This window comes from Crocodylus siamensis, chromosome 3, assembly GCF_052110815.1.
Source record: "Crocodylus siamensis isolate JL-2025a chromosome 3, ASM5211081v1, whole genome shotgun sequence".
In the NCBI taxonomy this organism is placed as follows: Eukaryota; Metazoa; Chordata; order Crocodylia; family Crocodylidae; genus Crocodylus; species Crocodylus siamensis.
In genome coordinates this window covers 130744889-130772878 of record NC_143397.1, presented here as the reverse complement: position 1 = coordinate 130772878, position 27990 = coordinate 130744889, and the positions used below count along the sequence as shown (strand labels likewise).

Below are 27990 nucleotides of genomic sequence, written 5' to 3'. Positions count from 1 at the left end.
AAAAAGGATCAGAGGGGTTTGATATACTTTTCTTCTATAATGACTTTTTGGGGGAGGTTGTCTGTCTGCTATTCTCCCACTGGCTGTCACAGTGTTGTATTTCGCTGATTTGTTTCAGTGGGCCTTGCCTTGTTCCTGAATGACAGCTCTGTTTCACATCATTGTCCAGGGATACTTGTTGTAAACTCTATAACTAGTCAACATTTCCTGGCGGTCATGTAGCCTCTCTCTCTCTGACGTCAGGCATTTCCTCCCTTGATCCTGTTTCCCAAATACCATATTTGGCATTCAGGGAGGGAATGCAGAGGCACTGTAGACACAGATGAAGTCATACAGCTTCCTCCTCATTCTCTGCTTTCTTAAGATCACAGTAACATCAAAATAAAGAATTTGCTTCATTACCCAAGTAATGGCCAGCCCACACTGGTTTTCCCCTAAAGATTTTACTAGGGCTCTATAACTATAAATCCAGTCCACGCAGCTCAAGTTACCTCTGTATGCAGACCCTGATAAATCCAGAATTCAACTTCATCATAAGCATGGTCCACTGTATAACTTAGTTGATCAGCCAAGACAGGCTCAAAATATTCTGATACCAGAACTGTAATATGATAGTACAGAGTAAAAATATTGCAATCTAAAATATCATTAAGAAAAGCTAAATAGCTGGCCCAACCACAAGTGTGCCCTTTATATTGGTCTAATATTTGAGTAACATGTTAAAATTACAAGGTCATGTTTACAAATGCTTCTTTCAGGTTATGTCTCATTCTTGATATTCATGTGTTGGGGAAACTTGATCATGTTGTGGGCTATGCAGAAAACATTGTATTAAGATGGAGCATTTCATACTTGGGGAGATTAAAATCCACCTCAAAGCTCAGAGAAAACCTGAGAAGGTAAATGAAGTAGGCTACAGAGAGGAGGAGAAAGGGAAGGCAAGTCTGAAAATAAGCATTAAGACATGTTTCGCTTTAATGAGGGAAGCAGTGTGAGATTTTAAGATCTGTTAAAAGTACAGTTATTGGCATCTTGAATTTTGCAGTTTATTTGACACCTCAAAATTGCATTCTTACTTAACTCATGCCAGCAGAGAGAGAAATTCCTTCCTTGAATGTTTTTTGCCCTTGACAAAACTTTACATTAAAACATCTATAGGGAACAGGTAAAAAGATTGCATATTAACACTGGACATTTAAATAAATCAGAAGACATATATGTTAAAGTGCAGAAAGGTGGTAGAGCTTTTTTGTATGAGTTTAGTTTCCCTGTAAAGTACTTTGAAGATGAGAAATGTGAGTTACAAGATAATTATTTCTAGTGTGATAAAAAAAACAAGTCATATCCTAAAGACTTAAACTTAAGACTGACTGTCCATCTAGAGTATTTATCTGGTCCCTATTATTGTAATATCCAGGTGCCTCACAGCCTTTCCTGTGTATATTTTCACAACACCCACATGGGAGAGGGAGACTTATTATCCCACCATTGTTTATGGGAAAACTGAGTCTCAGAAAGACTAAGGATATGTCTAAACTGCAGTGGCAGAGACCTCTGCCAAGCTGTTAATGGAATTAGCCCTGCGATGCCATGTTTGTCTACCCCAAAAAAGTGAGGTGGTAAAAGGGTGACACCAGCACCACATTCAAGGCTTGTGTTTCTGATGTGCTCAATAGCAGTGCAGCTTGGGTCATCCTCTGGGATGTTCTTACTTTCTCATTTCCAGATCAGGAGGAAACAGATAGGGTTTTTTTTTCTCTCAGCAGTGTTGCTGAATGCTCAAGGTCCCTCTATGTCAGCAGTTCTTAATGTTTTTAGACTCAAGGAACCCCTCAGAAAATGCCAACTCTTGGCTTTCACTCATTTTTTGACTACAGAAAAATAATAGAACCATTCTTCTGTTGCAAAGAACTCAGAAAGATGACAGCAGATCAAAATAGTTTTTACATTTGAAACCTCTGGCTTTATCTTGTGAATTGTGTGTGCATTGTTGCACACACAACAGTACTATGGAGCACCCTGAAAATAATCTCATGGCACCTTAGGTTGCCACAGCACCCTGGCTGAGAATCACTATTCTGTGTAGACACACCCTAAGCCATGGCTGTTAAACTCACCCTGCATCCCAGACTGGATTCTAACCAGGGGGTTGCTTGTGTGCTGGATCCAGATAAAGCAGCAGGAGAGTGACTGAGGCTGTAAGCCTGAAAGCCTTAAATGAAAAAAAAGTCCAGAAACCTACAGGCCTCGCAGAAGTCCAAGCCACAGCAATGTTAACTGTCAGCCTGCTGTACTGTGAGCCCAGTTACAAGGGAAACATAGCAAGGTTCTGCATGCCACTACTAGGGAATACAACAGAGCCTCACTAGTCATCACAGAAACAGAGGCACCGTTGTGGATTATTACTTCTGCAACTGTGCTCGTGTTTTGTCGGTGGCAATCACTTGATTCAAGGATGATCACTACCATGGTTCATTGATGGGTCTTGAGGTGACTTAAGGGCCCAGTCCTTGAATCACAGATTTATCTGCAGAAGTTACAGGTCCTTCCACAGGGAAGAGCAGGTTAGGGCTCCTTTCCTTTTCCTACCCCCACTCTTTCTTCTCTGCTTCGAAGAAAAGGTGCTTTACCTTGAAATGGGCTGCTACTTGTTAAGGTTGCAGTGCCATTAAAGTCAGTTGGCAGCCAGCTCCTCCCAACTCTTGATGTCAGCACCCGTTTTCTTGAGGTATGCCTTCAATGTGTGCTTATAGCATTTCCTCTGGCCACCATGAGATCTCAGGCCGTTATTAAGCTGGAAGTAGAGCACATGTTTTGGAAGTTAAGAGTCAGGTCTCCACACATAACATCCAGTCTAGCCAAGCTGGTCCTTGTGGATCACTGACTCAATGTTGGTAGCACTGGCTTCAGCAACAATGCTGGTGTTGGTAGGGCAATCTTGCCATTTGATGCAGAGGATTTTATGGAGGCATCATTGGTGATACCTCTCCAGACTCATGAGATGGCAGTGGTAGGTTATTCGTATTTCACATCCATAGAGGGGGGTGGGGATGATAACTGTATTGCAGACCTGGATCTTGGTTCCTTTCTGTGGATGACAATAAATAAAGACACACCAAAGCAGTTTCCCAAAGGAGGCTTACACATTGGAGACCGTGCTGGATCTCTTCAATGTTCACTCTCTGAGAGAGGTGGCTACTGTTGTTGGGGAAGTGCTCAACTATGTCCAGAGTCTTTCTTTTGATGGTAATTTGGGGAGGGGATCACATTCATGTCCCAGGGTAAGCTCTATAGAGCACCTTGGTCTTTTCAATGTTGAGAGAGGCCCAAAGTTCAGCAGTCTTCTCTAAAAAGATCCAGTATGATCTGGTGGTTTTCCTCAGTGTGTGCAAGGATGGAACAGTCATTGTCATATTGAAGGTCAAAGATGGTTGTTTTGAACACTTCAGTCTTTGAGTGAAAATGACGCAGATTGAGAAGCCTTCCATCCATTTGATTTTCAGTGTCAATTCTGGAAGGTAGGTGGCCCTTAGTGAGATCCAGGATGACTGTCAAAAAATGGAGAACAGAGTTAAGGCAATGACACATCCTTACTTGACCCCAGTTCAGATGACAAGTGGTGCTATATCCAACCTGCTACATAGAATGGTTGAAGCCATCTGGTCACGGAGAAGCCTCAAGACCTTGATGTACCTTTCAGGGCATCCAAATCTAGCCAGTACTTTCTACAAGGCTTCATGACTGATAAAAATCAAAGGCCTTAGTAAAGTCAATGAAATCCATATACAGGCCCTGATATTGTTCCCAAAACTTTTCTTACATGTGCACATGCTTACTACGCAGTAAATCTTGCTACTCACGAGTAAATTTGCTACCTGCAAATGCAAGTAGGAAATTTACTTTATATTAGTATAGTAGCACTCATGTAAATTCCTGACTGGGAGCAAATTTGCTCCCAGTCAGCCATCCACTAGGAGGTGGGAGATTGCTCCCTGCTGCCGGGAGCTGCCTGCTGCCGGAGAGGGCTCTGCCACTGGAACTTGGGCAAGGACTATGTCCCCCTGCTCCAGCAGCAGTGAACTCCAACCCCCCCACTCCAAGATTGCAATCAGGGAGCAGAGGTGGGGATATCCTTATGTCCCAGTGCCAGGTCCATGGTTGCGGGGCCAGTGCTGGGAGATCCTTACATTGCAGGGCCCCAGGAAGTGGAAGCAGTTTGCTGCCACTGGCAGCAAAGCTGTTCCTGCTTCCCTGCATGTGTAGATGCCTGCCTGGGAGTGTTTACTCATGAGTAAACTGATCCTGGATCAAATGCATGTGTAAGCGGACCCTGTGTGTTGTAATTCTAGGATGCAGGAGAATACTAGAACTGTTCTATGTTATATTTCAGTGGTTTTAAAATTTCCTAAGGCTACAGAACCCTTTCCTATCACTTATTTTGATGCAGAACCCATACCCCTATCCTGAAGACTGACATGGAACCAGGTGACCTCACCCAGCAATGGCAATGCACTGCCTCCCAGCCCACTCAGCCATTACCTCCAATCTCTTTGCAGAACCCCTGATGACAGGGGTCCCTGAGCAGGTTCTCATTTCTAAGCACTTGGAGGAGAAGAAAGTGATCAGGAGCAGTCAACATTGATTCACCAAGGGCAAGTCATGTCTGACCAACCTGATTGCGTTCTATGATGAGATGACTGGCTCTGTGAATATGGGGAAGCAGTGGATGTGATATATGTTGATTTTAGCAAGACTTTGATACAGTCTCCTACAGCATTCTTGCAAACAAGCTGAGGAACTATGGGTTGGATGAATGGACTACGAGGTGAATAGAAAGCTGGCTGGATCATCAGGCTCTATCGGAATGCAGCTCTGCCCCAGCTCCAGACCATGCTGTCATTGCTGCAAGGAGCCAGGCCAGAGCCGTGATCCGTTGCCTGCACACCCATGCCGAGACCACGTAAGCTGCAGATCACAGCTCTGCCCCAGCTTTGGACCACATTGTCACCACTGCAAGATCCTAGCCTGGCCCCAAAGCAGCTCTTGCCTGGCTTCATGCCCCACTACCACTTCTGGGGCCAGTCTCCATGGACTAGATGACCTCCTGAGGTCCCTTCCAACACACTAATTTCCTATGACTCTATGATTCTATGACCTATAGTGGAACAATAGGCTCCATGGAAGACAGCTTGTACACCACTGTTATACTGCACAGAAGTCATGAAGTCTGAGTAATATGAAGGCTCTCTAGTGGACTAATCACATGAGAATTAGTACAGTTTTAGTGCACTGTGAAACAGTTGTCTTTAACATTTGGTGATAGACTGTAGTTCTTGGGGGTTTTTTCTTGGATCTCTAGAAGCAATCTGAGTTTAAGTCCATCTGTGACCTAGAAATTCTGGCCAAGGTTCAAGTTGGCCAAAAAATAAGCAGATGATCTAATTTTCTGTAGTCTGTTCCACTCAAAGCTTGGAAGTGCTTAGACTGCATTCATCAAAGCAGAATTAGAAGGTTCAGTTACAACGGGCACTTTACATGTGATGATTTAAGGCACATTAGCCATTTTTAAGGCACGTTAAGGGCATGGGGTCTACATGTGTGCATACTTAATACACCTTAAAAATGATTTTAGGCTAATCATGCCTAAATTTAATACCTGCATAAAGCAATTACAAAATTTAGGTGCGATTAGTTAGGGTTTCAGTCAAAGCACAAGGAACAGGCCCCCCTGTGACGCCCTACAGGGGAAGGGGGCAGTCCAGCATAGGCAGGGCTGTTGCTAGCAGCTCCCCCATACCTCTCCTTCTGGGCAGGTTTGCTGATCAGGCCATGCAGCCCTGCAGGGACAGGATGCTTCACTGCCCACCCAGGATTCAGGCACCCTTAGAAGCCTGCACTGGGGTTCCCACCCAGAACAGCAGGTGGGTTGGGACTGCATCTGCCCCCAGCACCTGCCATGGCTTTCCCTGCTCCACCCACCTCTATCCTGGGCAAGCATCTGGCCTCTGCGTGGACACTGCGGGTGGGAAAGGTAGTGTCAACACGTGGAGTCTCTGCGCGGCTCAGCTTGTGAGCAACATGGGCAGAGGCTCAGCCTTGGATAAAGCAGGCCAAGGAGAGAGCTGAGCCTCCACCCGCATTGCACCTAGACTACCCAGGCTGAGCTGCGCAGAGCCCCCAGAAACTGACATCGCTTTTTCCACCCACAGTGTCCAGCATGGAGGCCAGATGCTTGCCTGAGATGGAGGTGAGTGAAGCAGCAAAAGCTGTACCAGGTACTAGGGGGCAGATGCAGTCCCAGGCCACCTGCTGTCCTGGGCAGGAGCCCCAGCATAGGCTTCTAAGGGTACCTGAATCCTGGGCAGGCAGTAAGGAGTCCTGCCCCTGCAGGGCTGCACTGCCCGGCCAGCAAACCTGCCTTGATGGAGAGGCACAGGGGAGCCACTAGCAAAGGCTCTGCCCACTTCCCCTGCAGGGAGTCACAGTGTGGCCTGTCCCTTGTGCTTTGCCAGAAGCCCTCCTGCCTCCTGGGCCCTCTGCTGACTTACTGCACACCAACAGGGACAGCTGCTACCAGAATCGCTGCTCCAGTTCCAGTGTCTGTGCCTTGCAGAACAGCACCCACCACATCTTTTTCTTGATGGTGCCTGGTGGCAGCGTGGGGCCCATGGGCTCAGCTTTGGCCTGCTGTCATCTGATCCTGGGGAGGCAGGAACATGGGGAGGGGATTGGAGCCATGGCTGGGGCTGGGCCTGGACCAACCACATCTGGGGGGACTGGAGGCTCCCACTTGGCAAGTGCTGGGCTACACCACCCAGCTACACTGCCATGGGCTTCCGGGGCTGTCCAGAGTGCTGACCAGGGCAGGTTGCCCAGCAAGCCACATTAAGGTGCCCTAAGGCCTCCACATGTAGACGTGTGCCTAATTGCCTTAGGCTAAAGTGCATTAAATTTAAGCACACATAAATTCATGTGTAGACACACCCAATGAATGCTAAATTACTACATACTTGCCTGCCTTTCTCTTTCCTATCAGTAGGTTATCACAAGTAAATACAAATCATACTAATCGTACTAAATCGTACTACCATCACAAGTTAAACTGAGCATGTAGATCATTAAAGCCTACTTGCTCCCTGGTGTCTAATCAGTATGGAATCAACATGCCTTTCCCATGCAAAGTGAATATTTAGCATTTGATTCAAGAGATAACAATGGGAACATTAACAGACCATTTCACTAAGTAGAAAGGCAGGAGTGAAAAAACTGGTGTTTAATAAAAGAAGCCCTTCTCAAATTAATTAGTATGGCAAAAGGATTACAGAGGATGCAAACAGGCAAAAATAAGTGGTACAAATTTAACATGAAAAACTAATTTATACCACTAAAGGTTCTAGTATGCATCTGGTATAATGCCTAAATATCAGAAATTATGCAAGAAGCAGGGATTTCTTAAGGCAATATCTTTTATTGAACCAACTATGTGGTTAGGATAAAGTTGGACAAGATTTCTAATTCAACATTCTTCCTCATATCATGTCTGAATATTCCTCATGCTGTTTCATATCTGGATATCATAGGCCACTTACTGTTGTTGATAAAATGCTTTGCATATTTGAGTATTACAGTAATCATCACCACCATAATCTTGGGCTGGTCCAGAGCATATATTTAGAGCACTGTAGTGCCTGGTCACTGTCAGAGCAACTATTTGCCCGGCTGGTTTCAAGCTGACAGTCAGAACACTGTGAACCTTGAGAGGAACAAAAAGACAACAGCAAGCAAAAGAGATATCAGCAGGGGTGAGAAGTAAAAAGGGGACTGGAGACAGAAAACCTTTTGTCCCCACATTCATTTCATGTGGAGATTGTGAGGTGAATGGCTTTGAAATGAAACTGGGTTATGAAGGAGTTGCTAGGTCACAGGAAGCAGGACTGCCTGACCTCGCTTTGTGGACTGGTTTCTTTTTTAAAAAATGGAATTAATCTTAAAAGATTTCCTCCTTTCTCCTCTCTCTCCCCACTCCCCCCCCCCCACACACACACAAACACACTCTGTAGAGGTGGAAAATCATGTCTTGGCGGGGTGAGGAGGAGGATAGTGTTTCTGGAGGTGGGAAAAGAGGAGGGGTCACTGTCATTTTGTCCCAGCTCACCTCCTTTTCTAACCAATAGTGGAAAGCTATGCAAATCAGCAGCGCAGCCCATTTGCCGCAGATCACAACAATGAGCTCAGATGCGCTGGAAACTTAGCGGCTTCAAGAGTTCAAAGACTCAGACTGGAAAACCACCTTCAATTCTGGGACTATTTTCATTTTCACTTCTGAAAACATTACATGGGAAAGGAAGATGTGTGAGATTGTAGTGTATTCTGTCTAGTTTCACAGGACTACTCCAGATACGTCTGCAATCATGAAGTATAAGGTGAGGCAAATGGCTTTTTTAAAAAGATTTTTGTTCTTATTCAATGTGTATGTGCAGGGGGAACATTTACATTTTTAGTTTCATATGGACTCTGAGTGACATTTCCATACCAGTACAAGACAAAAGAGAACTGGATATGCCAGTTTTTTCCATACCTAGAATCAAAGGATATAAAGAACCATTTTTCTTGAATTATATTGAGTTCTGTTTTGTTTTTTTTAAGGCTGTCAGAGTTTCAAAGAAAACTCTATCTGATTTCTTTCAGTTGCCACAGATACTGTGTTGGCTCAGAGTAGGTAGGAATGTCAAGTTTCAGACTCATTTGTTTTAAAACAGTTTTTCAAAGTATCTTTCTCTTCTCTCTGACTGGTTGTGCCCTATGTTTTTCAAGGGAACTGTAAAAATGTTCCCATCATCTTTCAGGGATACAAGTTGTAGCCATCATCTTTTAGAATTCTTAAAGTCCTCGTGGGAGGGAGATATTGTGAATGTAATGCTCTTGTCTGAAAGCATAAGGCATTTTCTTAGCTGCCAGCCTGGAACACACGGGCAGAATAGTGCATGTGCTGTATTTCAAGTCAACTGGACGCTTGTAAAAATCCTTTCTGTTTTCAGCTGCAGAAACAAGAACTTTATGAGAAAGAGAACTTTATTCATCTTCAGCAGATGCATATCATATTGATGTGTAACCCAGACTGGGACCTCATCAGGAAAAAAAATAGCCTGAGGCGTGGGTGGGTTCTTCAGGAATTTCACTACTGCTTTTGCGTATCCAGGGGAAAGATCTTGAATAATTGCCCTGAAGTCAAAAGGAATTGCTCCAGATTTAGGATTGCAAAATAAGGACCCTTAAATACTAAAGAATTATAATAGGATGGTGTGGAAAACAATTCTGTAATTTTTAATGTTGTGTGAATTTAAGAGAGAACATGCTTTTCTGTAATTTTTTGATGCTGCTATATCACTGTACATACCTAGATAATGCTCCTTCTATTTACAGCACTTAGTTCCAGGAACTCCTGCATAGCACTGTCGCTACCAAAAGGGAAATTAATACCAGTGGATATGTATACGTAAATACACATTTTGTGATGTTTAGCATTTTTTTAGCATATAAACTTTTATTTTTCCTGAAAAAAGATCAGCCTGTTTCTTAAACTTCATAAACATATGTTTTTTGTGAGCAACTTTACAGCAGGTTTGCTTTAATTGGTTATGAGCAAGAAATCAACTGTATTTTTGGCCATTAGAACCATACTTCACTATCTTTAAAAAAAGCTTTTTTTAATCAGATTTTAAAATAAAGTTCTGCTAAAAGATGTGTACATGAAAAGCTGATGTGTCAATAATAGTATTATGCTGACTTTTAAATACCTGGACAGGGTACTGAAGCATTAAATTACTGCTCAGACATATGGTAATCTTGTGTGATTGGAAAAAAGGAGGGGGGGGAAGGAACATTTTAGTTTTCCTGCCAAAAAAGCCCCTTCAAACTCAATAAAAAGGTGATTTAGAAATATCACATGCATTACACACACTTCCTTAGATTTAAGCTGTTCCAAGCAGGGACCATCTTTTTATTCTATTTGTGCATGGTCCAATATAATGGAGCCCTGCTCCTTCAATGATAAATGTGCTGCATGAACCTGTACAAAAAAGAAACTCTTGTTGCTATCAGAATATAAGTCTATACAATATTAATGACACAAATACATTCTATTGGGGCAATACAGAGGAGCCCAGTCCAACCCCACCTAACTTAATTTTAGGAAAGCTGGGGTCCCACTCTTATCGCAGTTTCCTGTTTTTCTAATGAGCTGTACCCTAGAGTCCGTTGCAGGCAAACAGGTACCAGTGTGATGCGGGTTATACAAAGCCTAAATAGCCCAATACCAAATAACTTGGGAAGCTCTGAACTGGATAACTCAGTACTTATAACTGGGCTAAGTAAAGGCCAGTGATCCAAGCCCCCACCTCCCACCCCCCTTTCCATTTTACTGTTCTAGCCTATTTGTATTCAATACAAGTCTGAAGAAAGTTTAACTTGCACACAAAGACTATCATGTACTTACTAATATAGGAAAGTATGAGAACTAATACAGGAGTGTACAGGAACCATGAGAATGGCCATTTCATTTGGTGGAAATTATTGTTTGTTTTAGCATTAAATAAATTCTCACTGGTCATGAATGAGGAATGCAGTGTGCTGACTGCTAAATGACAGGCCTGCACAATTATATAATCCTGAAAATTCCTCATCTCTTTCCCTGGCTAGAAACAACTTCGCAGTAGTGAGAAGATCATATTTCACACGTAGTCTTAGCCTGCTGTGAGAGTATGAAATGATAAGCCTCTTTACCAGCAGAGCTCTACCCTGCTCTGTAAGGTTTCTCCTCTGCGATTCATTAGGGCTTTGGCTTAGAAGGTGATTACGTAATTCTAGATGGGCAAACCACACAAAGAGAAAGAAAGACCCTTTCAAGAAAAGACAGAAGGTTTGTGGCCTCCATAAGCCTTCCTGTCAGAGTAGCATGTTTACATTTCCTAGGAAGTTTGAAGTGTTTATTTAAACTGTTTACCCAGGACAAACTTTCTTAAATACATTTCTAGAGGGGCCGATGGGAAGAGGAGACAAAGATAATACTTGCTTTTTACTGTTTTTTAAACTCAAAATCTGTATATTGTTTCTTTTCTTTCTCTGGAGTTAACATTGTGTAGGTTGTTTTTGTCAGTATACAGAGAAAGAAGAAGCTGTTGTAATACATGTATTACTTTAGGTCTCGATTAGGGGAAGGGCCCAGATTGCACAGGTTGCTCTGATACCAGGTGTACAATTGACTTTGTTTAACTAAGTGCTTACTGGCAGGAGCCCAGGAAGCTATGCATGCTTGACCACTCCTCACAGCCCATCAAAGGGTTTTTGAGGCTCCATTTTTTCTCTATTACGAGGCTGCCTACCAGCACAAGGATGCCTGCAAACACAGGATGACCCAGGTGTTCCAATGTGTTGCTTAGTGGTTAGAACAGGATCTGGCTTATGCAAGTGGCCTTGGACAATCAATCTCTGAACTTCTCCTGGCCCTGGTTTCAATCCAACAGGCCTCAAAGGCACCTCGTAATCTAGACTGACTCCCTGTCTTCCTAAAACTCTGATGCACTTTATCCCTGTGCATTTCCTCAAACTCATATGGACTTTATAATATGCCATCATTCACCTCCAGGTCTCTTCAAGATCTTCTGCCCTTCCTTGCCTTTCTGGAACCTAAACTTTTTAAATTCTCTTTCATAAACCCCTCTTCAGATATGAGGGTGAAATGTCAAAATTCCGATGGGCTTTAACAAGGTCACAGCTTAATCCCTTGTTTAATCCCACTCTTTCCTTCCTCACTGCACTACCTGCATCAAAGTCAATGGAATTATGGCCCATACCCTTGTACTCTTGCAGTCCATACTTACAGACAACCCAGTGAGGTTGCTCTAGGAATCTCCTCTATCAGCTGCTGCCAAGTGCACTGGAGACTGAGGTCTCAAGAGCAGCAGTGAGTAAGCACCTCCAGAGTGGCCTCACTAAGTGCATTTCTGGATTTGAACATACATATGGAAACAGGTAGACTGGGTGTGCTTGGGAGTATCCTGGCCACAGCACACTACCACGATAGTACAGACATGAAACTAGTCTCCCAAAGCTTAATTATTATGACCTTTGAATATTTCATGTGTTCCACCGGCTTTCCCTGACCAATAAGGTAGCCATCATAGAGGACATTCCAGTTTTCTGCTACTCTGTCCTCCATTGATACAAAACCCGAGGCAACCAGACTGTCCTCTATGATGGCCACCCTACTAACCAACCCATTCTAATCTACAGTGCATTTATATTAGCATATATCATACCCCTCTTCGACTGTGCCACATTGAACTTTTGGTGCAGGGTCTAGCCAGAGCGCCTGATTTCATGCATCTCCAAAGCCCATGGAGTGAGCGTGACTGCTGCCACTCATCCCCTTCTTTCCTGTGCTGCTGAATTCAGCAGGGAGGGGATGGGAGAGGAAGGCTGAACAGCAGCAGCCTTCACCTCCGGGCTCTAGAACTACATGAAAGCAAGAGCTCTGGCCAGATCCCACCCCAATCAGCTGGAGAACCGAGAGCTCACTGCTCAGTGGAGCTCCAGCAGAAGTCTGTGCTGACCAGACAGTAAACTCAGAGGTCACTGTACATGCATGGTACAGCCAAAGTGTAAAAACCACACTCCCCTTGACTCATTCCTGGATCCCCTACTGGGCACAGGACTTCGTGGACCTCGGAATATCTGTAGGATTTGGTAATTTGGTAATACTGCAGCATATAGGTCTACATAGGACTTGAAGGGATCCTCTGAATCTAATCACCTGCTAACATGAGCAATACTATGTGGCAAAATGAAAAGGGATTTTTGTGATAGTAAGACTGACAACTGTTCACCCATCACAAGCAATATGAAAAAGAAAATTAAATAAAAGAGTCATTATAGAATCAAAAAGGAGTAGAAGATGACTGCATTCCCGGTCTCATTTAAGCCAATAACAATGACATGTATGTAAAGTACGAGGTCTTGGTTATCTATTTTTAGATAATGTTGGGAAAGGAAGGAACCTAAACAAATCAGTTTGAAATGCCTGCCATTTGTATTGTGGCACAATGTAGCAATACATAGTCTTAAATACAACTGCCTAGATGCCAAGACAAACAAATGGTGTCACTGGGAAGAAATACTCTATTTCCAACCAGAAATGCTTGTGAAAAGCTGCTTGTAACCCAGGCAATGAAAGGCTTGAAGTATTTGGCTATGTAAAAGGAAAAGAACTCCCTGTACTTTACTGACCAAAAGCTCTCCATTTTGTTTACTCCTTACATTCCTGACATCACCCTGTGACTGTTGAGGCATACAAAATATGCGGTAAATAGGAACCAAAACCATACTGGAAAATACATTACAGGGCAGACTAATACACTTAATGACTCCCTCTTTATTCCAGAAAGTAATGAAGAGCCTCTAGATAGCTTCCATTACTTTGTATTTTAGAGAACATATCTAAAATGATTAGGATTAACAGATTTAATGTTCGCCTTTTCAGAAGTCTCCAAGGTAGATTTGTGACGTAGAGTTATCTTGTTAGAAGTCCGTTATCAGTAAAGCTGAACCAGTTCAAGTTACTATATCCCAGGGGTAAGTTTAACACTGGCTGTCCTTTTTTTGAATCTGGCTCAGTTCTCAGCATTGATGACCTTAATGTGCTCCACTTAACCCAAAAATGTCCATTCTACACATTTCTCAAGCATTTCTTACACCATTGTGTCATATACATGCGTGTTTTAGCTTCAGATTGGCTCTAATCCTGAAACTTTTACTCTAGTAAAATTCTGATTAAACTCCATGGTTAAGCAAAGGTTGATAGCCTTGTTAATCCTTATGTCACAGAAGGGGTGACAAATAGATATACATGGGGTGAGTGAAGAAGAATCAGTAACTGACAACACTGCACTCTCCTCTTACTCTGGCTATGTTAGAGCTCCTCCTGAAAATTCACGTTCTGCAGGCAATGACTGGTGATTTATGAATGGAAAGCTGCTGTTCTCTTGACAGCACATAAAGGACAGTGGCAATGGACAATGCACTGTAGTATGGCTCTTTGACAAACTACTAGGGGCTCAGTGGAGGCCAAAATGGTTTGTAACATGTTAGGCAGGCATGCGCAAATAAGCTTTGGTCTCCATCGCTCTTCAGGAGCCTGAAGGACATAGAGCCAAATTATTAGCCTTTTCTGCTAGAAATGATCCCTAATAAAGGGAGAACAAATAAAACAACTCCATATAAAGTCATAATTTTTTCAGGGATAACATAGTAGGATCTGGCCCATTGCCACCTGTATATCAGTTTTAGGTACCTGTCTGCCCTCCACAACCCTAGTATCCAAGCACTTCACAACCTCTGAATCGACTCATCCTTACAACACACCCTTGATGGTGGGCAGTGTTGGTAACCCCATTTTACATATGGGGAACTGAGGCATAGGGTGTCTCAGTGACTCATCCAATGAGACCTGGGGCAGAGCAGGAAAAGGAATGTAGATCTCTCACATCATAACACTGTTAGTTCAGACCTTCCAACTCTGAACTAATAAAATGTCATATAAAGCCATGAAAAAGAAACTTATAAAAGAACTAGCTAGTGATGAAAAACATTTTAATTGATGTGAAGACCTGGCATGAGGATGAGAAATCTTAGTTGTTTCTGGAAAATATATCTGGAAACTCTAATCCCTAAACTGGGCTGGATTAATTAAACTTTCAAAAAGTGTCTATCAATTCCTGATTTGGGCTGACTAAGAAAGAATGCCACAAGAACAGTCTTTCTTGTGACATTTTGTTATTTTAGTTCCATTTGAACCCAGGAGGTAAAAAGAGGTGCAACAGTTGAGGGTAAAATTAATTTTACCCATACTTTTTCAGCACCCTTATCAAGCATCAGATTACATTTTAAGGATTGACCTGAATCTTCACTCACTCTCTCAGAGGCACTTTGCTGGAACATTGATGACTGCATAGCTGATATGACAATACTGAAGGTGTGTTTAACAATTTAGGCTAATCCTGCCAGACAGAAGATGCTTCCCTGCTAACTTGAAATTGGTGCTGGGACCCCACCACTAATAAAACTGATATCACATGGGGTCACACTGGCTTCTTTCTGAGTTATGGAGGCTTAGCACTGAACTTTGAACTCTTGTGTGTGCTTATTTGGGAGAGGCTTATATTATCAGATAGACTGTGCTCTGGTGAACTTACACACAGAGGAGTCATTACACTGCTGAGTCCAAAGGCCTCGGGTAAAGTTCTACTTGACTCAGACAGAATTCCTCCCAAGTCACATACACCACATAGAGGTCATTCCATCATTAGAGCTGGCACAGCTCTCTTTCACTTCCACACTACCAAACTGTGGAGAGGCTTGGGGCTGTGGACCCACCCTATTTTTTTCAAAAAGCTAGTAGCATGGGGATGTAAGGACTGCAGTCCTCACCCACAGTGGGTATTGGTATTTGGCAGATGTGCAAAAAAGGAGACTTCTTGCTCAGCTACAACTGCAGTGAATCCCCAAAAGTAACCTAGAAATACATGATCACTGCATGGCATCTCAGCTGTGCAAAAATATCACTGTCATTGTCATGACAATATCATTGTCATTGGATGGGTTAGGGTCATAAAAACAACTTCTTAACCAGTTAGTCATGCTTTCCAGAGCACTTAAGTCACTTCAGAGCCTACAGTTATGTGCTTAAAACTGCCTAAGGGCCAGATCCATAAAGGTATTTGGGCACCATGCTCCCATCAGGTTCACTACTTGTTAAGTTGCTATGTACCACAAATGACCCAAGCCAGTGGTTCTCAGACTTTTTTTTCGTGGACCAATTGAAAATTGCTGAGGGTTTCAGTGGACCACTTAATAAACTTCTTTTTGTTCTTCAAATCAAAGCACACAACTCATATTTTAATATCAGTAGTCTTACCTTACAGGTACAGATATTCTCGATTGTTCCACAACCGTTTTTCAGACCACCTGAATGGAGCTTGCAGACCACAATTTGAGAACCTCTGACCTAGGCCACAGTCCCATTTTAAAAGCAATGCAAGGGCTTGTTTCCCATTGACACACTGCTTCCTTGGGGTGGCTACACTGGCTTTGCTTTTCTAGGTTTGGAGCATGTCAGCAGGAACAGGTGGGTGAAGCAGGCTCTAGGGCAGCCCAGCCACACAGCATGCTGCCACTTTTGTGAATGTCCTCTTTTGTTACTTGTATCCTTTTGAATCGTCTACCTTAGGGCTGTCTAAACTGGTGGCTGTGTGTATGATGTAGTAGTGGTGGTGACAGGCCCAAACAAGCAGTGTAGCAGTTGGGGCATGCATGCAGTGCAATGGGAGAGATAGCAACCCAGAGCTCATACTATTGCAGCCCACGTGGAATACAGTACCCAGCCACTTAAGAAGCTGTACAGCTCTGGTCTACCTGATGGGTGGGTATCCTAAGACGCACACCTACATCCTTCTTTGATTACAGAGATATTTTGCACTAGGTCTTCAGTGGGAACAGTTGTGAAGAGATACTTTGGGTGTGTGTTGGGAAGGGGGTGCAATCAATGTGTATGTACAGAAAAAGCAAACAATGAATGTATGCATCTGGTACACCACCTGCTTTGCACAGGAAATTGTATTTAGAGATATTAATCCTTTTTTCCCCTGTAAATTTATTCACATCCTTTGAGGTCAATGAAGCTGGGTCTATTGACACCAGCAAAGGATTTGACACTTAAATTTTGCTACCTATAACAGGCTTATCTTATAAACTTACCTTTTTCTTTTTTTCTCTCATCCACCCTTTGCAAGTCATGGGATATTGTTGTCATTTCTAAGGAGCTGATTTTTGTCTAGCTCATTTGGGTGTAACTTGCGTTTGACAGGAAATGAGGTTGCTAAAATTGCAATTTGACGTCCTGGAAACACAGTTCTGCAGGATGACGGAAACTGTATATCATCCCCAGAGATGGAAGTCATGCCTGCCTTTCTATTTATTTAATTTGTGTGTTTATTTTAAAGACAGGTCATTCTTAGATGGAATGGCGTTGCCTACCTTGGAAAGAAAGAATGATAAAACTGGATTAACTCTACATGTAAGCTGCATATCAAAAGCCTTTAAAAACCAAAAACAAAAAGAAACTCCCAAGAACGTTCCCCTTTCACTGAAAGGTTGGATTTTTCACCAGGAACAACCTTGTGAATTATGGGCAGTCAGTGGAACCTAGGGAATGCCAGAATATCCTACGAACAAATCTTGTTTCCCAGCAACTGTCTTCTTGCCCACTTCAAGATGGGAGGCCAGGGAAGTGCCATGACCAGGGACCTACCTAAATCAGGGCAAGACAAAGGTTTTTTCACAGCCTGCTCACAGTGTACAGAGCCACTTTCACAGTCATTTTGTAGCAGCCCCATCTGCTGATTGGCCATGAGGCCTTGGAGGCCCCACGTCTCACCTCTGATCTGCAGAGAGGGCTGTCCTTCAAGCAGCCTAACTCCCACTGATTGGCAGAGAGGCCTTGGTGGGGAAGGAAGGATGACGGGGTGGCCACCATCTTTGCTGCTCCCCTTCATGCTGCTACACCAGCCGATGCCTTTCCCTCCCCCACCGTGAGCTGTGAGGCCAGGCACCAGTGGCCACGAAGACCTCTGGCTGCCACTGGGGAGCCAGCATTTTATTCTTAGTAAGATTTTTTTTTGGCAATTCTGTTGGAAATCATAGTATACGCCATTTTTCACAGCAATTGTGGAGAGCTGAGTTTTTCATACTTTCCATGAAAATCACAACAGTGTGCATTAGGTAGGTGCCTAGACATGTCCCTTTTCAGGGAACAACTCTTTATTCAATAAAAAAGAATAAGATGTTCACACTATCTGTCTAGCATGTCATTTGCAATAGTTTGTGTGTATTGTTTTAATTCTTTTCCTAGTAATTTCAAGTTAAAACACCCGCGATGATCATTCAGCTGTCTGGGAGTTTTAACATATATTGCACTTGTCAACAAGTTGTCCAATGAGTATTTTCCTGCATTGACAGGCTGCATCAACACAGTAAATACAGTGGGTCTAACATGGCTTGCAGCTACACATACTACATCCAGGTGAATTCAGTAAAGTTGTGCTGAACTTTTTCTTAAAGCAGGTCTCTTAATTTTTTTTTTTTTTTAAATAAAACATGGGGCAGTCTACCTTTGCCATCTGTATAGTTCTCATGACCTTTGGGTGATTTATTATGTAACAATAATAGGCTTCATTTATACTGCAGTTTCAACTGTAATGATGAACTCATTTACAAGACTCTCTCTTACCTTTGCTACACAACAAGTCTACATTTTCAGCATAAAAAGATCAAGATGGGAACACCAGATAATGAAAATTAAAACAGCTCACAGAGACTGTTCAAATTTTGATAGAGCTGTGATGGAACCTGGCCTGCCAGGTACGTTTCAAAATCTGCCTGCCACCAGGTTTCCATAGAAAACCTACTTGGCTTCCAGCCTGCTTTGGGGCAACCCATCTTGAAGGAATCAAGAATCTGGAATCCTTGAGAGGGCCAGCTCCCAAGCTTATAACCTGGCAGCCCATGTTCTCAGGACTTCCAGGATCCACAGCTTCAGAGCAGTCAATCAGGCAATCTTCTCTGGTATTGTAGGGCCCTCTCACCACGCCTCTAAATCATAATGAAATCAAAATAATCCCATGAAATAGTTATCTTTCTCCTCACAACTCTATTGTAATGCGTCTCCCCTTCCTGCCCCACCTAAGTTGCACAGATAAGGGTTAAGTTTGCTGTAAAGTAAAATTCATCTGGAAAAAGACATGCTACAAATGCCTGAGAGTAGAGTTTCAGAACTTAAAACAGATTTCAGGATTATTTCTTTCTTTCTCTCTCATTGTTTTTTATCCTCTGCTCCTTCTACCCTTAAATATCTAATATCCAGCCTCTTTTTGCTAAGAACTTGTCTGCCTAAAGCAACGGTTAGGGTTTTCACACATTTCTGGATTTAGGTGTATTGTAGTTTAATTGCATTTAGATCATTTTTATTTTGAGGCTATTGTTTTCTCATTTTATTTTTTCCTCCTTTGTCTGTGGATGTGACCAAATGCACATAGACCTTTGTGGGGATTTTGGAAAGTCCTTTTAAAGCCAGGGTACTACATGATGTCCTTCCTTAGATGAGAGATAGAGGCAGGCATTGGTGGAGACCAAAAAATAAGCACAAGACATTGGTGAAGTAGATTGCAATGGGTTGTCAAGATGAGGTATTGGATGAGGTGTACCTTTCTGCGGAGTGAATAGGGACCTGCCACTCCAGCACTACCAAATACCAACTGTATACAGATCAAGATGCAGGATACTCTATCTGCCTGAAAGCACTACTTCATCTTGTACTTCGTCATCTGTACAATGTCTATACCTGCTTTCTCTGTTGTCTTTATGGAGGGCCTACCAACATAGAACCTGCCCCGCCACAGAGCTGCTAGCAGTACTGTTGATTCTCATCAACAGTTCCCTGATGCTACACAAGACAGTATTACTCTATCTGTTCCTTTTCTCTGTCTAACTGTAATTTGCCAAGCCAAATTATGACTTCGATTCTAAGTCCCAGCTGTACAGAGTCTACCTAGAAGAGATACCATGTGGCAAGAAGGAACTGTCACTTCTGTTGAACGCCTTCCCTTCAATATCTGACAGGTTTTATGTCAATCCTTAGTTGATGCGCCACTTCTATGCTCTCCACACCCTTAGAATCAAAGGGATGATCTGGCCGGCTATTTACTCATTTACATTTTAGGTCAGGTTTTGTGAATGCACTGTAGGAAATGTAAGACAAAAAACAAAAACAAAAGTCAACCCAGCAAAAAAACAGGCCAGTCTGTACTGTCTGTAGTCCTATTGTTCACAAAGAGAAACACAGAACTACTGTTTTACTCCAAATTTGCAAGGCATTATAATTTAAACAAAAAGCTTTTATTTTTTATGTTTATTTATTTTATAAACTAACTTGTCCATTTGAAAGCGTCAGGCATAAAAGTAATCTGATGATGTATTCACTCAGGGGAGAACAATGAAGTATTTTATTCAGAGACTCATACATTCATGCTCTCTCTCCAATCTTTGCTTTGGAACTCCTCCTTATATTTCTCCATTCAGTGTCCCTCCTCCCTTTCCCCCCTGAGTATTAACCCCTCCTCTAGAAATAACAGCAGCCCTTGCCAGAGATTTGTTACTAGACTCTGAAAGAGCTCAGCTCTACAAAGTGTTTGAACATCTTCAAGGGGCCGAGTGCTCTTCACACCCAGTAACATCATCTCTATTGCAGGATATCAATAGCTCCCATTTGTTTGCAATCCATCCCTTTTACTCTGTAACTAAAGTTAGGTTTCTCAGAATTGAGGCTGCTTGTACATTAAAGGACTGAACCCTAAATTTGAATCCTGCTTTTGGATCTCTTCATGGCCCATTTCAGTATCTGAACTGAGAATGTAAAACATCTGGGATCTGATCATCCCATCAGCTGAATGCCTGCCACTCCCGCTGAAGTTAGTGGGTGTTGTGTCTGCTAACACTGGCAAGGAATATAGTGCAAGGTGCCAACAGGAATATTCAAGAGGTGAGTTATGTTCACACAAACACTCACAACCCACCATTTTCATATCCCTCCACATTTCCATTAAAGCAAGTTTGTTATCCCTGCTGTCTGAGCAAGTGGTCACAATCACCTGCACAAAATGCATGAACCTCTGATATTCCAGAGTAGACTCTGAAATGTAACCATCTCCCCCTCCCTTCTCCCCCTCAGGCGAGACAGAAAGGCTGGGACAGCTCAGCGGAACACTAAAATAATACGCTCACTTTTCTCCTCAGCAGACCAAAGATTTTTCCACATCACATAACCTCTAGACAACTTGGCATACTTCAGCCTGACTGACAGCCTCCCTCCAGAGGTGCACAGCAGTGGAATGGCAGGGCACTCCGCATTGGAGATGTGCCTTTATTAGGCTTGACTCAGGATGGAGCTATGAGGCCCTTCACCTTTGTTAGTATTAACCATCACGGATGGAAAATGCCTTCATTTCAATGAACAAAACCTCTAATTATCTTGGCTCGTCTCACTTTACCACAAAAGGGATCTGTTTTGAAAGAGAGCATTTATTATTTTTCTGGCACACAGGGAGAGAGCCTGAAAAGGGGAGCAGTGGGCTGGTGCTGTAATCTTCAGCATGTAACTATCGTTTTGTGACACTGAGACCCTGAGCCTTTGCACACAGACTCTCCCTTTCAGCCTTGGCTGTGGACTGAGGAAGTCACCTCCCTGAGGCAGCTAATGACTTAGGATAATTTACCAGTCTGAGTGGGAAGGACTTACACCCCCCGATCCCTTTTTTCTTTGTATGTGTAGACAGAAAAAACAGCCATGTGCCAGCAAGCAGGCCAGAGGTGCAACAGCCAGGGTCTATGCCCTGGACAGCAGCTGAGATGGGCCAGGCTGGCAATGGTAGCTGTCATTCATATTCTCCCCGCACTCCTGCCAAGTGGGTGCTCAGGGGTAGGGCCACAGTCATTCACCGTTTATGTCATTCAAGCAAGCATGAACACATATGCACCAGACACCAGGGCTGACACTCTCTCCTCCTTCCCATCCTTGATGTGAGAAGGCAAGTAAAAATAGCTTTCTTAGAAGTTGACTCTTTTACTTTGCAGCACCTTTAGTTTTAGCAGCTTGCACCCCTCCCTTCCTCCATCCTCTCCACCCCCCCCACCCTCAAAAAAACCCCATATTTTTTTGCAGATACCAAAAATGCTTCAGGAGTTTTCTTCTTCAAATGGACAGTACAATAATAGCTCCTTTATCCCAGAGGCTGTGATGGAGGAAAATGGGCAGGGGCGGCTGAAGTTAAGAATGAATGGATGCAAAACTGTCTGATAACTCTGAGACTGAAGCTGGTTTTTGTCAGCAGACACAATCCAGCATGAACTCTCTCTAGCAGGGTGTTCTGAGCCTGCCCCCAACATGGCTTGTGCCCAAGTCATTTTGTTCAGGACTAATTTCACTCTGTATTGCATTTTCCACTTTGGTAGGAGAGAGAGGGGAATGAAAACATTAACGCCACCATCAAGGAATGGTGTGACACAAATACTATACTCCTTAAGCTTTCTTCAGACAAATAGCCATTTACTTTAAAAAACCAGAAGCAAAAACGAGGGTGACAGAAATAAAAATACAGCAAGAAATAGGGGAATCTGTGCATAATTATTAAAAAGTCACTGGTTTGTGCGTAGACACTTATGTCACTCCTTTGTTTCTTCTTCCTTTTCCTGCAAGTGTCCAAACATAGCAAAAGGGTTGTTTGGAGTTTGAAACAAACCATTTGTTAGTATGCAGGAGGAGTTACACCCTTTTTTGCTTACAAACAGAGGTAATTTCCTTGGTATTGTTCTAAGAAAAAAAAGAAGAATTAATTACCGTGTGTGGGTCAATGCACATAGGCATACGTGCTCTAGAATGTTTTTGTACCATTTCCCTTAGAGAAGTGGGAGATGCATGGCTAGTTAAAGCTTTTTCTCATTCAGTCTTTTATGTGCAAGCATAGCTTAGCAAGGAGTTGAACTGATGGCCCTGCACTGCAATGCCAGCACCATATCAGTGAGCCTTTAAAAAAAAGCCTGTTGGATTTAATCCCATAGCCTATCATTTAATTTTCCCCACTGTTTGCTTTTGTGTTTGCTTCCCCACTTTTTACATGTCACACAGTCTTGTTACCTATGTCACTTGCCATGTTTACTCTAATGGAGAGAATGGACCCTTCTCTCCTTGCCTCTTGCCATCTCTCTCCAGCTGCTACAGCCCCATCAGCAATGCCTCTGAATCACAAGTATCACAACATCCCTTTCAACTCCCCACACTGAAGGAAAAAATAAACCAAAAAAAAAACCCCAGCCATTCTTCCAAGAACCTAATGATGCAGACAGGTACCCAATTCTCTAATTTCAGTAGGAAGAAAGTCCCTAGGCACTTTCAACAATAGCCACTAGGAATTTGTCTACCTAGTTATGTCTAAATATCTTTAAAGCCTGGCTTAACAGCCCATTGCCATCTGGGGGAACAAATGGTCTCATGGTCTTGTTCCTCACTTAAAGTTTGGCAAATAAAACATTTCACTGATCTTACCACATGGCAGCTCTTGCTCTTGGTCTGTTTCCCTGTCTTTACAATAGTGAAATCCAAGGTTTGCAATTTGAGGTGCTACTGTATTAAGTGTCTTAAAGCAATCACAGCTGCTTGCCTAAGACCTCTTTAAAAAATGCTAATGACAAGTCCACAAACTCAGAATATCTGAGGTTGTATCAAATTTAGGGATCCTGAAATCATTGTTGATGGGCAAAATACCAGACCAAAGAATTATTGCATCTCAGTGTGCCATTGGCTATCCCTCGATATGAGGAGGATGTCTGTCAGCACAGAATTACTGGTGAGTTTTAAGGTGGCTGAGAAGTCCAATCTGTGCTCTGTAAGTTTTTCCATAGATGTGGCAAATGGTGCCTTGGAGGGGGCACAACTATTGGCTAGGACATTGTGTGCTTTCCTTTTTCTTCTGCCATTTCTCGGCTTCCTGAGCAGACTGTTCTTTTCATCTGGTTCTCTTCAGGCTGTACCTTGATGTATGGTGCAGTGCCATTGAAACCTGTTACCAGCCAGGACTTCCCAATTTATAGGGTTGATGCCACCCTTCTTAAGGTATGCTTTCAGGGTGTCTTTGTAGTACTTCCTCTGTCCTCCATGGGTCCTCTTACCATGACTAAATTGAGAGAAGATAAGTTGCTTTGGGAGACGAGTGTCAGCCATCTGCACGCAATGGCCAGCTCAGCAGAGTTGGTGAAAAAGTGTACATTGTTTGGGATGACTGTTTAATCTGCATGTGTACAGAAATTATCTGTTTACATGTTAATTCTCCCAAGTAGGACTCCTAATGGCCTGGCATCAGCATGCTTTACCAAATCACTTCTCTTATAGCACATGCTCTAACTGAATTTCTAGGCAACAGCCATTGAAAATAGCCTTCTCCCCCACTCCAATGCCCACAATTAGAGCAGTTGATGACTAGACAGAACTTCTGCATTTTTTCCCCAAAAACCTTAAGGAAAGCAGTGCTTGCAGGGGTCATCTTTGTTACACTTGTACTAAGACTTAGCACAAAGGGCCTCTTATCTTGGCTGGAGTCTCAAAGTATTATCAATAGACAGCTAGTGCCTTATGCTAATAATACAATATATGGTAGAGCTGCACAGTACAACCAGCGATTTACTGTAAAGGCCAGGAGCACTTGTTAGATAAGCGCTGTTACACTGTCATGGTACAGGAAGGATTCAGAGCACTGCCAGTGTACTACAGGGGGATCACAGCTACTTGTAAATGTATCAAGAACTTAGAGCCTGAAGGGGTCTCTATCTTGGTTTAGATGCCTTCTGCCTGGAACCACAGGGAAGATGGGATCTGCAGTATGGTTAAAGAAGGGAGTGACTGAAATCTGTTCCATTTTACGAAACACACTAGCCTTCCTCAGCCGACCAAAATGAAGGTACTCTCGCTTAGAATCCTCAAAATACAATTCTCATTTTCCTCACAGATAATCCCTGTACCACTGCCTCCCGATAGACCAGCCATATCAAGCATGTGTACTGCAGGTTCTAGCCCCTTATAGATAGGTTATTGCCTATTGCATTAGGAATATAAAGGGACTTTAAATTTTCTCCCTGCCAAAATAAGCCCAACAATTTTCCACATCAGCTCTACTACCAAGTGCTACGACCAAAGCAGAGAACACTTATTGTTTTGTCTTCACATTTCAAGCCTTATTTAGCATAATGCTCCACAGACAATTAAAATTGACCAAGTCTTGCCTCAAAGAGTAAATCTAATGAAATCCAGAATAACCGCTTCTGCTCAATGAGTAAATGAGGTCCTGAGGAAGGCCTATCGGGAAGCAAAGGCTGCGGTACTTACAATATCTTAATAGTCTTCCGATCCATAGGCTTGAGTCTTTGATCAGGTACAATCTGTCCACCACCTGCTGCGTGGAAATAGGATGGCTGCCAGCTTGGCACCTGGGGATGTAGCATGTAGCACCTGTTTTTGCAGCATACCTTAGCTTTCCCTGCCCGCACCAAATACAGAGAATACTGGCTGGGGAAGAATAAAGCCACATGGAATATTCAGACAAGGTTATTTGGGTAAATGTGACAAGAACCTCATCTGCCTATGTCCTAAGACCAACATGGTTACGACCAATACCCCCAAAATATGGAATATTCAACATATGGAATATTTGCTCTGTGTGTACAGTACTTCTGGAAGCAAAGGATCAATTAAGGAGCTTATTGTATTCAGAGTCCTCCTAGTTATAAGCAGGCATTGTATAAAGGCATCAAAAACATAATAGTATCCATTTGCCTGTAGCTACACAATCCCCCCTAGGTCAATTATCTGCCTCGTATCAGTCCTTGACACTGACAGGGCTGCTGAGAGCCATTTCTAAAATGCTAATCTCCATATGCATTTGGCGAGATTGCTATGAAATAATGGAGAGCCAGTTAGGTTAACTCACCTGCCCCAGTTGACACTGACAAGGAGCTGAAAGTGAAACAGCACTTGAAGCAGATCCAGAACACTTTAACATGCTGCCAACCAGATGGTGAGAAGGTCACTGGGACCACAATAATAAGCAACCAACAGGTTTTTGCATGGGAATTTTTATTTGCTCCAATTCCAACACAGCTCAAGATTTTTTTCAGCACGCTGCTCTATCATACACTTCTAGAGGCCCAAATGTCTGTGATACACAAACATGCAGAACAAAGCCCAAGTTGTTCAAGGTCTCTCAATACCTTTAATCTTATATACACATATACGTATACATTTAGGTTAGTAATTTACTGTTGATTTATTTATTAAAATGTTGATGGCTCCTCCGCAGTCTTCCTCCTGCTTGGAAAACTTCACCTTCAAAGGTGCTGTATTGAACAGCCACAGCTGGCTAGACTTGGTATCTCAGTACCACAGTGACAGGTACATAAGAAATACATGTAGGTGGATAACAGATAAATTAATTTAGCTGAACAAGCTGGAGTCCCTTTTCCTTTCTAAGCTTCTTAGGGACTAACTTAAAAGAAAAACAACAGATTTAGAGGGTTATGATGTAATATGTCAGATGGGACAAATGTGTTTTATTAGCTGTGCTACAGGATAAAATTACAATGATGTAAAGACAAGGACCAATTTCATCCCTAGTGTAACTTCATTGAAATATCTGCATGCTGCTGACAAATGAAAAGAATATACCTGTACTAGGGAGAAATTAAAACAAGAAATGCAGTTCTTTTAATTTGCAACATGGTTAAAAATGACTTTCCTGTCTATCCAGGGCAAGATCAAAGCCTGTTTCCTGTTAACTGATAATATCAATAAAAGACAAATGAAGCCAGAGTTAGCCTAAGTTTTGAGAGCAGGTTCCTCCATTGAAAAAAAGTGTAAACCAGTCCTGCTTTAATCTTTTGTGAGCTGCGAAAGGCCTATCCATCTTTGGTATGCAAATTTGACAAAGCACACTCTTAAAAGTACGAGGAAGAAAAATGTGAGGGCGTTTGCTTATCAGAAAAGACTGAACAAGTGGAAAGAAAAATCTTGTTTTGAATTTTGAAAGGTCTTGGGAGGAACTAAAATGCTTCCAGTAAACAGCATTTGACACTGTGCCTTTAAACGAAGCAAAGGTAAATCCACAAGCCAGCTGAAACAAGCCACATCCCGTCTTGCAATAGATTAGCGCCGTTTCTTTCATGTGTACTGTATCCAAATATTTTAGCTAGAGCACTTTAGATACAGTACCTATTATATTTTTTCAAAGTGCTTACAATTACTTTATAGCTGTTTCTGTTGACTGCCTTCACTGAGAAGCAGGAAGGCGTGGAGCAGTGGTTGCCAACACATTTGGAAATATCACCAGTGCCAAGAAATGAAATGTTCAGGGCCTTTGTGAGGGTTCCAAGAATGTCAGCATATATTGCCTGCCTGCTTTTCATTGAATACCTACTTTGGCCAATTACTCAGTACCAAATGTGCCAGACAATCATGCATATAGAAAAAGGGAGGGACAGGAGGGAAGTATGTTTGGTCTGCATACGGAGAAAGCATATTTTTAGAAGACATACCTGAGCTATCTTTAAGCCAGCTAAGCTGGGATACTTTTAGCAGCTCAGCTGTGGTAGCATGGAGTTCAGCATGGGTTGAAAAACCTCTCCAAGATCTTGGGGAACTGACCCATGCTGACCTCTATGCTACTACAGATACATTACTAAGCATGCACAAGCTAGCTAGCTCAGGAAGCTCTACACAAGTCTCGGTGGTTGCAGTGACTGCAGCATTGACAAACTCTTACATGTACACAGACATTCAAGTAACATGCTCCTGGTTATTTAGGATAGAAACAAGATAGCATATGATTGAACAACACCTCATACACAGAGGCCATATTTCCAACTGGAGCCTTTAGTTAGTTTGCTAATAACAATATTTAAATAATGATGAAATGATACAATTTGTTAGAAGTATTCCTCGCACAGAGAGAACATGCCTGTGCCAGAGAGATACCATACAGGGGACATTTTACCTGCCTGAGACAGTGCCACTCAATGTTTCATGGTCAAGGAAGATTATAGAAAAAATAAGAAATGGGAAATCTAGATAAGAACCGTGAGAGAAGCCTGGTTCCTTTGGTTGACAGTTTAATTTATAATTATATCCTTTATAGTCCTAGTCACCTATTCAAACATTACCTAGCTCAGCGTTTCTCAACCCATGGGTCACAAGAATATATGAAAGGGTTGTGAACAAACTTTAAACATGGATTCTCCTTTAAAGGAGAAAAGCGTGGGAAACGATGGCTTTTCCTTTGCAGGCTG

General features: G+C 42.6%; 1 protein-coding gene across 3 annotated transcripts in view; it reads left to right on the top strand.

The window, feature by feature from the left end:
- The window catches only part of NEDD9 (neural precursor cell expressed, developmentally down-regulated 9), a 144328-nt gene that overhangs the window by 91372 nt on the left and 24966 nt on the right, over positions 1-27990 (top strand). The window contains exon 1 of one of the 3 annotated variants that reach the window (XM_090039198.1): positions 8136-8423. The exons of 1 other annotated variant lie outside the window; for it this stretch is intronic. In XM_090039198.1, coding sequence (XP_089895324.1) covers positions 8412-8423 — 12 coding nt within the window. In that variant the 5' untranslated portion in view covers positions 8136-8411. Of the gene's footprint in view, positions 1-8135; positions 8424-24515; positions 24615-27990 lie in introns of those variants that run through there. One more of the 3 variants, XM_090039199.1, reaches the window with a different exon arrangement.